Source organism: Erinaceus europaeus, chromosome 11, assembly GCF_950295315.1.
Source record: "Erinaceus europaeus chromosome 11, mEriEur2.1, whole genome shotgun sequence".
Lineage (NCBI taxonomy): Eukaryota > Metazoa > Chordata > Mammalia > Eulipotyphla > Erinaceidae > Erinaceus > Erinaceus europaeus.
Window position 1 is genome coordinate 18,329,848 of NC_080172.1, and position 12,748 is coordinate 18,342,595.

At 37.1% G+C, this 12,748-nt stretch overlaps 1 protein-coding gene across 6 annotated transcripts in view; it reads right to left on the bottom strand.

Annotated features, from left to right (window-relative positions):
- ARB2A (ARB2 cotranscriptional regulator A) overlaps nucleotides 1-12,748 on the bottom strand; it is a 439,389-nt gene that overhangs the window by 332,685 nt on the left and 93,956 nt on the right. For all 6 annotated transcript variants that reach the window (XM_007531666.3, XM_007531665.3, XM_060201168.1 and 3 more), the window contains one exon: nucleotides 10,654-10,845. In XM_007531666.3, the coding sequence (XP_007531728.1) occupies nucleotides 10,654-10,845 (192 nt within the window). The remainder of the gene's footprint in view (nucleotides 1-10,653; nucleotides 10,846-12,748) is intronic.

Genomic DNA, 12,748 nt, shown 5'->3' on the forward strand with positions numbered 1-12,748 from the left:
CAAGCTCAGACCTACAGGGATGCAGAGGTTACATAGGTTCCTGTGCTGAACATGGGCATCAGATCAAACTGGTGGGGATTACAGTCAACAATATTTATACACTTTTCCCATATTTAGGGGCTACTCTGATCCAGCTTTCCAGTCCTTTTTACAACTATGACACTTCTTCCCAGACAATACCTTGGGTCCACCTGCATATCAGACGTTTGGCTCAGGCAAAAACTAGTAAAGTCGTGGGTCCCTTAGAATATACCTAAAATAGACCTACTAGCTTTGTCCAAAACTGAGACCCCCAAATCTTCATCTGCAATATTCTTGCCTTTAGGTTCATGACTAGTCAACAATTTGTTCTGCTTTATATCTTAACTCTTTTTCAGCCACCAGGTTCCAGATGCTAACATGATGCCAACAGACTTCCCCAGACAGAGGAGCCTATCATACGTCCTGGAGCCCCGCCTCCCCAGATCCCTGCCCCACTAGAGAAAGAGAGTCATAGGCTGAAAGTATGGATCGACCTGCCAAAGCCCATGTTCAGCAGGGAAGCAATTACAGAAGTCAGACCGTCCAGCTTCTGCACCCCATAAGGACCCTGGGTCCATACTCCCAGAGGGGTAAGGATTAGGGAAACTATCAGGGGAGGGATGAGATATGGAATTCTGGTGCTCGGAATTGTGTAGAACTGTACCACTCTTATCCTATGGTCTTGTCAATATTTCCATTTTATAAATAAAAATTTTATAAATTAAAAAAAGATATACACCAGAGTGTTTAAAAATATAACACATACACACACATGATTTTTGTTTGTCTCAAGTGCATTTAAGCTCATTTAAACCTCCACTGAAAATCTTATCATATACAAACTCCAAGACTTTTGACATACATTCAAAATCTCTATACCATGTTTTTTCTCTACGTCTAGTCATTTCTTTTGTAGTGTTGAGTTGGGGCAGGGTGGGGGTGGGCAAGGGAGACAGAAAAATTCAAACATGCATGCATTAATTAGGTAATACTTAGTTATTATAACCATCAATATTTTCAACTATAAAATTATTGCCTAATTGTTTTAGATTCTATATTTTTGTCTTGACTCAAAGGTCTCAGTCTACTTTAATATTTGCTTCAAATCAAGTGTAAATATAGGTAGAGGAATAGATACTAAAGTAGAAGAGGATTTGTAATGTTTTTCTAGATAATGTCAGAATATTTAAAGAAAAAAATCTCTTTGGCATTATAATTAGATCTGCAGTTGACTATGGGAAGAAATTAAATATATGCATCATTAATTATTTCAACACTAAAGAACAATCTAGAAACAAACAGTTATCACAGAATACTTTTCTCAGAAATAGTATCCAAAACTCCAGAATGTAATTGGATTTTCAAAACTGAATATAGTTTTTTCCCCAATTCAGTCATGACAGGGCCAGAAGGTAATGACATATCTGCCACGATGCAAGAAGCAGACCTGTCTTCTGTCAAGAGCTGAAATCATAAAGGAATAAGCTGTCCTTAACAACCTCTCTCCAAACACTAGTGCTGTCATTTCATTGTTTTCTTTTACTGGCATGGGGGCTGGTGTGATCTTATATACTTTGTCAGTTCAGTAATGTGCTAAGCTTTTAACCTTTTATGGAATTCTTGGCTTGAACAACTTTTTAATGAACTCGATAATGTAACAGTTTATATTTGCTATGATTAACTTATAGCTTCAGAATTTACTCTGAAAATTTGTGGCGTGTGCTCTTGATTTCAAGCGTTCCATATTTCAAAAAAGAAAAATTAACATTTACATAAAAAGATTGAAATATAAATGTGACTTGAATTTAGTGATTTTATAAGAGAAAAAAAATCAGTAATTAAAAGAATTCCTTGTAACTTTATATGCAAATACTTTAACTTTTAAAAATGAACGAGCCAACAATTATAATACAGTATTTTATAAATATTTTTCTTTAAATTTTTACCAAACGGTATCATAACTTATTAAGTCATAAAAATAATACCTAATCAAAGTAAAAAAAAAAAAAAAGACAGAAAGTTGAAAATAAAGGAAGTAAAGAAATAAACCTTATGGTTGGTTTCATGTATAAAAACATCCAGGAACATTTAGGTATATCAATGTATGTGTATAAGTGTATGAGCACAAAGGTATTTTTGAAGCAAAGGACCCAATGTTTGTGTTTCATGAGATAACTTTTATATTCTATATGAATGAACATACATATGTAATTGTTTTAAATAACTAATAGGTTTCCCTGATGTGAACACACAATCAACTAAACATATAGTCTCCTGCTAGGAGCATTTCAGTTGTAAGAATTTTGTGTTATTAAAAACTTGGGTGATATGCACCTGTATAGCTATGCTTTGTAGGGGCCAGGTGGTGTCACACCTAGTTAAGTGCACTCATTACAGTGCTCAAGGACCTGGGTTTAAGCCCCCCCTGTTCCTACTTGTAAAGCTTCACAAATGATGAAGTAGATCTGCAGGTGTCTCTCTGTCTCTTTCCCTAGTCGCCCTCTTCCCTCTAAATTTCTCTGTCCCATCAAATAAAATAAAGTTTAAAAATACAAATAAACTTATAAAAAATAACTATGTCAAAAATAGATATGCTTTGTATGCTACTCTAGTGTAAATTCCTAAAACTTGACATTGTGCTGGGACCAGGGTTTAAGCCCCCACTCCCTACCTGTAGTGGGGACGCTTCACAAGTGGTGAAGTAAGTACTGCAGGTCTCTCTTCATTACCTCTTCTCTCAATTTCTCTCTGTCCTATAGCCAGAGCAGTGACCCCCAGAGATAACCCTGGTGGTACAAAAAAAAAAATACTAATCCAAAAAGATATTTGCACATTTATATTCACTGGCTATTTATAAAAGTTAGCAATTGTAAAATTCCACTGGACACCTAAGTGTCCAACTACTGTGGATAAAGAAGTCGGCACACATGTACTACTGAATACTACTCAGCTCTAAGAAAAGATGGTCTTGAATTTTACTGTAACACAGTTAAAACTTAAGTGAATCATGCTAAGTGAGATAAGTTCAAGGAATTGGAAAATACTGGATAACCTGACTCACTTGGAGGAATTTTAAAATGAAATGAAACAGGGTGCAGCATAAATGAATCCTTGTTCTTTTTTTAATTTTTTTATTTATAAAAAGGAAACACTGACAAAAACCCTAGGATAAGAGGGGTACAACTCCACACAATTCCTACCACCAGAAGTCCTTATACTATCCCCTCTCCTGATAGCTTTCCTATACTTTAACCCTCTGGGAGTATGGACCCAGGGTCATAATGGGGTACAGAAGGTGGAAGGTTTGGCTTCTGTAATTGCTTCCCCACTGAATATGGGCATTGACAGGTCGATCCATATTCCCAGACTGTCTTTCTCTCTTTCCCTAGTGGGGCAGGGTTCTGGGGAAGCAGAGCTCCAGGACACATTGGTCAGGTCGTCTGCCCAGGGAAGTCCGGATGTCATCATGTTAACATTTGGAACCTGGTAGCTGAAAAAAGAGTTAACATATAAAGCCAAATAATTGTTGACTAATCATGAACATAGAGACTGGAATAGTTCAGATGAAGAGTTGGGGGGGAGGGGTCTCCGTGGTGGTTCACCTTTTAACAAAGTCCCAAAACCTAGATAACAGACCAGGTCCCATGAGATAGGGCATATGTTCACATGTATCCATAAATTAGGGCAAAATATATACCTGAAAACAAAAGTGCATGATAGTATACAGTGAGTCAATATATGTAGCAAGCAAGTAGAAAGATTCACAAAGACACCATAAGGTTACCAGTGAAATAGTTTCTACTTAGACTCAGATACCCTCCTCATCTACTTCCTATTATATACTTCCCTCAGGCACTCCAAAGCTAACCTTGTCAAAATTAAGGATGTAAGCATGTTGAGGTGGCAATCGTTGCGTTGGTTAGGTTGTGATCGGCGGATGCAATATTATTTGGTTTGGATTGGGAGATAGATGCATACAGGAAAGAGGGCCCTATCCAAGGGTTCCAGGACTGGGGGAAGTAGGGGCTCTATAGTGGAGATGTGAGGTTGCTGCTGTCTTAGGGTTCAAAAAGACAATCGATAGTTAATGTTATCATCACATTATTTGGTAATTGGGTTAACTTTGAAAAGTCCTTTTGTTATAGTTTGCTGTACAGTATCCAGTATCTTGTATATAGCTGTGCTATTGGATGCTTCTAATCTGCTTGGTCTAGGCTTTTGAGAGAGTCCGCATATCAAATACACAGCCTATATATTAAAAAGATTCAGTTTGTGTTGAGAAACTTTGAGACATACAATTGATTTTCCCCCTCTCATATTAATTAACTACTGATTTATATGTCTACATTTTGCTAGGAGTGTACATAAACACCATTCCCACCACCAAAGGACTGTGACCCATCCCTCCCGCCCACTCCCACCCCCCACTGGCCCAGGAAGCTGCATGTCTACACGTCAACATGCTTCACCTCAGACTGTGTCTAGAGACTTCACGTGTGGAATGACAACCCTTCAGCTTCATTACTCGGGTGAGGCCTTTCCTTTTATAGTACACTCTAATTTCATCTCAGGTAGTTCACTTTCTAATAAAGTCCCATAACCTAGATATACACCAGTTTCTGTGAGAGAGAGCTTACGTTCACACGTACCCATAAACTACTGCAAAATATATACCTGAAAGCAGAAGCACACTAGAGTTTGCAGTGAGTACCCCCCTAACACTTCCTCTCCACTATTCCAAGCTTGGGATCCATGATTGCTCAACAAATTGTTTGGCTTCATATGTTAACTCTCTTTTCAATCACCAGGTTCCAGATGCCACCAGGATGCTGGCTAGGCTTCCTTGGATTGAAGACCCCACCAATGTGTCCTGGAGCTCTGCTTCCCCAGAGACACACCTTACTAGGGAAAGAGAGAGGCAGACTGGGAGTATGGACCGACCAGTCAACGCCCATGTTCAGCGGGGAAGCAATTACAGAAGCCAGACCTTCTACCTTCTGCAACCCTCAATGACCCTGGGTCCATGCTCCCAGAGGGCTAGAGAATGGGAAAGCTATCATGGGAGGGGGTGGGTTATAGAGATTGGGTGGTGGGAATTGTGTGGAGTTGTACCCCTCCTACCTTATGTTTTTGTTCATTAATCCTTTCTTAAATAAAAAATTTAAAAAAAATTAAGGATGTAAAAACTGAACGAATCCTTGTTCTATGTCTATAGATCTCAGCTCAGGGAGTGAGGTAGAGTGAAGGGTTTCTGAAGAGTAGGAGAGGGGCTTGTACCCTGTGGTCCAGGAAGATGGTACTCTGATGGCAGGCATGATGTGTTAACACATATTTTGGAAGATGTGAAACCATATCCTCATACAACAGACTTGTAAAATATTTCCTCAATGAAAATTTAGAAGAATATGGAGCTGAAGGAACTCTTAGAGATTACTTTATTTGATAAACTCTGAGCTAACGGACAGTGTCACATGAGTATTTTTTCCCATTGAAAAGGGAGTTTCTTTTATTATGGTTTTAATAGAGAAATAATGGTGCACAAGATGGTGACTGTCATATAAGAGCAACATATGTGAACTCCTGCCCACTCTTCTCACCACCAACTTAATTCCTCCTTACCACTGGGCACTGGATTCCCATGGCCCTCTCCACTCTGAACCCTCTTGTGTTTCTTTCTTTATTTAAATTTTTATTTTCTTTATTTATTGGATAGAGGCATCCAGAAATCGAGAGGGAAGGGGGAGATAGAGAGGAAGAGAGACAACACCTGCAGCCCTGCTTCACTGCTCGTGAAGCTTTAAACCTACAGGTGGGGTCTGGGGACTCAAACCCTAGTCCCTGCGCACTGTAACACATGCACTCAGTCAGGTGTGCCACCACCCGGTCCCTGAACCCTCTTTAAACCCCCAGAGTCGCTGACTTTGCTTCAATAGGCCACTGTAAATTTTAACCTTGTTTTTGAGAAAAATTCTTATATGCAATTGGAAAGAATGTTTTATAATGAAAGTATTTCCCCCAATAAAGTGATTGGCAAAAATCAATGGTGAAGTAAAAGTATAAATTATGAAGTCTAATTTAAAAATTCTGTATATGTGATTTATACTCAAACATGACTTGAATTTTATTGATGTGAATGTAAGTTCATAAGAAGTCCGATTACTTCATGAAGCCCACATTTTTTTTTTTTGTAGTTTCTCATGGGTATAGTATTTACTGCAAAGAGTCAACTATTCCTATGATTACAATTTTTGTACTATAATGCCAATTTTTTCTTTAGAGTAACTATTTTATCAATGTGATATAAACAGTTTGGGCTTCATAACATGGTGGACTCAGATAATTTACATGTACTTTTCTTTCCCACAAAATATATAAAGATATTAGATAAAACACAGCAACATTAAAAGCATTAAAGGGAGTCAGGAGGTAGTGCAGCGGGTTAAGAGCAAGAGGCATGAAGCGCAAGGACCGGCATAAGGATGCTGGTTCCAGGCCTCGGCTCCCCACCTGCAGGGGAGTCACTTCACAAGCGGTGAAGCAGGTCTGCAGGTGTCTATCTTTCAGTCCCCCCTCTGTCTTCCCCCCCTCTCTCTATTTCTCTCTGTTGTAACAATGACAGCATCAGTAACAACAACAATAATAACTATAACAACAATAAAAAAAACACAAGGGCAACAAAAGGGAAAGTAAATAAATATAGAAACATTAAATAGCTAATTAGGTTCAAAAGATTCCATGCAAAAAGGGAAGTTTCATGAGCAATACTATGTTGCCTCTCACCTTCTATGTCTTAAGAGATATAATTATCAAGGTCAATGCTAACTAGTTATCTCCAGAGCCTTAAAGACAAAAATGAATCCTATAGCCACCTAAAGAATATTATGTACATACTAGTAGTTTAGTGTGGAGTTCAGATTTACCTAAGCTTTACATGGGTACTACCAAAAATGTAAATTCTCAGGCTCCAGCCATATTTTCTGAATAAAAATCAAGACTAGGGCAGAACAATTTGTGTTTTAACAAGACCTCTAGCTGATTTGATGCCAGGTAAAATTGGACTTTATGGGTCAGAACCAGTAGCTCCCAGAATGGTCTGTAGAATACTGTTCAGCTCTAATATACAGTGGTTCTGGGGATCTCTGTGGTCTCAGGAATGCCAATCTCATACACTACTGCTGTACTATCCTCCCAATGGTGCATAAGATTTTTTGACAATAAGCTGGAATCAATTAGAACTTTTGATGGGAGAAAATCAGTGAGGTGGCAAGTATGCAAAATTGATGGTAGTACTTCTCAGGGTTCATAATATACAGCCCTGAGAGTGAATGACTCTTAAAATTTGCATTCTTCTTCCAGTCTTGCAATTAATAATTCAATGACTTAATTAGTACTTGGCTATATAATATATTCTCTTACTCCAAGTAATATATTATGCAAAAAAGATCATTAAACACTAAAAATGTTAGCTATGGCAACCTTAGAAGCACTCATAAGAATTTATTTGACCTATACCATTTCTCCTACATGAAATCTTAAAACTTCTTTTTAAATAAATCTTTTTTTTCCAGTATTTTGTTTATTTTATTTTAAGAGAGAGAGAGAGAGAAAGAGAGAGAGCTGCTCAGCTCTGGTTTATGGTGGTGCTGGGAATTAAACCTGGGGACTTTAGAGCCTCAGGCACAGAGACTTGTGCACAACAATTATGCTCTCTTGCAACTCAATATTTTCTTTTTATAACAAAATTCCATGGTATCTAAAGTGTAAGTATTAAAATATGTGAAAATCTCCAACTATAAAAACTATGGAACACTGAAACGCATCACTTGGAGGCTATGATGGTTCCAGTCCTCAACCTAACTTTAACCAGTGTCTCTACAGATTTAGACATACTAGTTTTTTATTTTGTTTTGTTTTGTTTTGTTTTGTATAACAGTCTGCTTAGACATAGGGTTCTGCTATTGCGAAAAAATATTTTAACCTTTTGATGATATGAATCTAATTTTAGTACCTTTAATGTTATGTCAAAACTGTGAATGAACTGAAGCAGAAATCATATTAATAACACTGAGATGCTAGTGTCCAGCGTAAAAATGTAAGAATTTACGTTAGTTGTGGAATCAAAACTGGAAGACCACTGAAAACAGAGACTCCCAAGATTTTGGAAATTAAAGATAGCTTTCTTTAAATACAATTTTAGAAAAAAAAAATTTTAAAGGCCAACAATTCGGACTAATCAGATCTAATGTAAGAATGAGATCGATCGTTTCTTTCTACTGCTTTTCCTCTACCTGCTTTCTAAAAATGTATTTTCTACTCATTTAGCCCGTCACCTCACTCAACAGAAACACAGACGTCCCTGAGAAACTAGTAAAGTAGTAAAGTCAGTCATGGGCATGACCCACTAAGTGTCCACCCCCTCCTCTCACACACAGTATTGGCAGGTTTGATTCTTCCAGTCTCCCTATCTCTCTGTCTCTATCTTTCTAGCTGAAAAAGTCAGTCTGGAACAGCGAATCCCTACTGAGGACCAAACAAACAAGCAAAAAAGTTAGGTAGTCAAAGCAATAAAAATCACAAAATTACTTTATCCAGATTAAAATGTGTATCAATTTTATTAGGTTACTTTTAAGAAGTTTTTTTTTTAATTGATTTTTCCTGAGAAAAACCACAGCACTTCTCAATTCTGGCATTTGGTGCTCTTGGAAATTGAACCTTTGACCTCTGGGCCCTCAGAAATAAGTACCTAGTATACTACTTCTGTGCCGAGTAAGAAATAATCCATTTTCAGTATTCACTGTTTGAAAAGTTAACACAGTATTCAGTTTTTATGAAATAAAGAGGATAAATGATACAAACAACAGTTTTCATAATATACTATACTGTGAACACTAAACACATTAAGTACTAAAGTACAGATTTTTAAAAATAAATAATGAATTTCTATTGTTCTGAAAAACACGGAGGGGGGGATTAAGACAATGAAATTCTATTACGCCCCAGACTCCATCCCTACTTACAAGATCAAAATGAATGTGACTACTCTAATGGTATTAACACATTTCCTCTAGCTTTATTTGAGATAAAGCAATTTGTTCAATGATGTTTGGTATGGTTTCTCATATATTCTTTCCCCTCAAAAATATATCTCACAGAAAAATAAAGTAATTTGTGAAAAGGAAGACTTAGCTGAGTAGCAGAGATAATCACAGAAACATTTTCACCAAACATTAATTATGCAGAAACATCTTAAAACATTTTAACATTTTGAAATTTCAGCTAAATTAATCACATTTTGCATGTAATGTTTCTCTTAAAATTTATCAACCTTATGTGTTCTACATATAAAGTACTATCTGAGAGAGAGTTCATTTCATTATCATCTGAAATACTAAATTTTAAATCATACATTATATTAAGTGTGTTACTTCTATCGTATACCCCTACCTGCTTCAATTTTACTATTTCACTTCAAGAAACCGAAAAATGTAGAGCTAGTCTAAGATTTCCTACTTGCAGAATTTTAAGGGACTCAAAATCTACTAATATTGTTTAGTCACTAATATTCTAATCACTAATAATTTTAATCACTAATATTCTTTAGAAGTTAGGCTGTGCCTGGTATTACCGTTTCAGAGTTAATAGAGCAGAGAATATGTTTTCTCTGATTTCTGAAATAATCACTGTGTCAAAGAATTCTCTCCAATTTTAATCACAAACATTTTAGTACTGTAGTATAAAATATAAACACAAATCTATGCCTGAATAACTTTATGTTCTTCTGTTAGCCATAAAATACAAGATGCCACTTGTTTTTTTCTTTGCAGTCTCTATTTTTGTGAAATAAAGCCATATTTGAAAAGCTTGACAATTTACTACAGCATTTAAAAATAAGACAGTAAAATAAAAGTAACCAAACATTAAGGTACTATAGTGCCAGATCAAAAAAAAAAATATTTCAAAAACTTGAATTCATGTCAGAAAACTCAGTATTATGATATTTTTATGTCTACATACTTAAAGTATTTTATTTGTGAACTCCCTCCCTCAAGAGTTTTTTTTTTAAGATATAAGCAAACTGCTGAATATTTCTCAGTTTTAAAGAACATGAGATGAGCTTAAAGTAGGAGATTTCCTTCAATCTCTAATTACAATGAATTAGATAAAGGTATTTAATGCAGTCATGACACTTTTCAAAAATAATTTAAGCAGGGCAGGGGTAGATAGCATAATGGTTATGCAAAGAGACTCTCATGCCCGAGGCTCCAAAGTCCCAGGTTCAATCCCCTGTACCACCATAAACCAGAGCTGATCAGTGCTCTGGTAAAAAATAATAATAATAATTTAAGCAATATTAGTAAGTACTTGGCAGCTCAAGTGTTATTTCAAGTAATAAACATTAAGAATAAACAATTTTCAGTTCAAAGAAATAAAAATGTATACACTTAAGATACTACTTTGTTTTTGTTAGTACTATAAGATAATGTGGCATACTCTTACTCTTAAAAATAAAAGTAATAGTCAACAGATCACATTATGTATAAAATGTACATTAGAAGAGACATGGTAAAATAATTTATAAGACATAATAAAGCAACTATCAATGCAGAAGTATATAAAAGAGATTGCACTTACATCCATAGCTCTCTTAATAAAAGGTATCTGTGTGCCACTGTCCAGGTCTTCATTTATAATAAGCCTTCTAGCCCACTGACCTGCCCTGACAACACCACTACCATGAATTAAGACCATCAGTTTATGTGGATTTGTCAAAGCATCTTCACTCATAAAGATAAAACTCTTTGGTTCATTCTCAGTGGCATCTACCTGTAATTAAAAAGAATTAGATAATAAGTACATGTTGTCTTATCAGGCATAGACAAATGAGAAAACAACCAGTGGTTATTATAAGATAAAGAATGGCTATTACAGAATTACAAAATAAAAGTCCTTTAAAAATTAAAATATTCACTGGAGAGGAATAATTATGTTAGCTGATGAACAAAAGATATGCCAAGTTTAATATAAAATACTAAAAAATATATTGACAATCAATGTTATCCTCTGTTATCTTTAGAAATAAGAATAATATTTTAAGTGCTTCCTACGGTTGAGGTCAAGACTAAAGGCTTTAAAATATCTCAACAAATCACAATCCCACCAAGTTGTGTTCTTATACAGAATGAAAAGTGGGTCTTCTTATTAATAATAACTGTACTTAATATCTAGGTTTCAAATACATGATAGGTGATTTAGATTTGAAAAACTCAAAAAAGTTATTTCCCTCACTTTCTTGTCTATAAATAAAGGCCATGGAAGACACTGAGTAGTATTTCATATTAACAGTAACCTGTAATAGAAATTGGAAGCCTTCTGTGTATGTAGTCAGGTCAAAGACAAAAACTAATATTTTAATGACTGAGATATACAACCCCAAATAAAGGTCAGTCCACACGTTGTGGGCTTTTTCCACAGTATATATTCACACAATTATCAATAGAGGAAAGAGATAAAAGTCTCAATGTATCAAAAATGTCCTGGATGTAAATGTTCCCAATCACTATTTCTGGAAAGAGGAGGAAAAAAAAAAAAAAAAACACTTAAATATCTCTGTTGTCAAAAAAAAAAAATTGTCTCTGTTGTTGAAACAATTAGAATGGGGCTGAAAGGTGTCATACCTAGTAGACCACACAGGTCACCATGCTCAAGGACCCAAGATCAAGCCCTTGCTCTCCACCTGCAAGAAGGAAGCTTCACAAGTGCTGGAGCCCCAGCAATAATCCTGGTAGCTTCTTCTTCTTCTAGCGTTTGCCCTTCTTCCGTAGCCAGTCAACAGCGTCAGGTTGAGCCAGATGTAAAGTTTCGAGACCTCCTTTGAATCTGGAGAGGTGGCAGTCGTTGACTATGTGGGTCATAGTCTGTCTGTAGCCGCAGGGGCAGTTCGGGTCGTCTCTGGCTCCCCAGCGATGGAACATAGCGGTGCACCGGCCATGGCCTGTTCGATAGCGATTGAGGAGGGCCCAGTCATAACGTGCTAGGTCAAAGCCGGGTTGACGCTCGCAGGGGTCTGTGATGAGGTGTTTGTTCTTTACCTCAGCTGACTGCGTTTCCAAGAGACTGGAACAGAGAAGTTCAGTGTAGGCGTAGGGGACCAGATTGGGTGACGAGACGTCAAGCGTTGGACAGGGTGGGCGAAGATACCCGCGTATATTGGCAGGTCCGGTCGAGCGTAGACGTGGGAAATGAACTTAGATGATGCCGCATCCCGACGAATATCTGGCGGGGCGATGTTGCTAAGAACTGGCAGCCATGGAACCGGGGTGGAACGGATGGTTCCAGAAATGATCCTCATGGAGGAATATAATTTGGAATCGACCAAGTGGACATGGGGGCTACGGAACCATACTGGGGCACAGTATTCTGCAGTGGAATAGCATAATGCCAGAGATGATGATCGTAGTGTGGAAGCGCTCGCACCCCATGAGGAGCTGGCCAGTCTTGCAATGATGTTATTCCTCGCGCCCACCTTTGCTGCAGTTTTTATGAGATGTTCATGAAATGACAGCGTGCGATCGAGAGTAACGCCAAGATAGACTGGCTGGGTTTCATGCCGGATTCTCGTACTGCCAAGCTGCACATTAAGCTCACGCGAGGCCGAGGCATTGTGTAGATGGAAAACAGATGATACCGTTTTTGCAGTGCTAGGGATTAGTCGCCATTTTTTACAGTC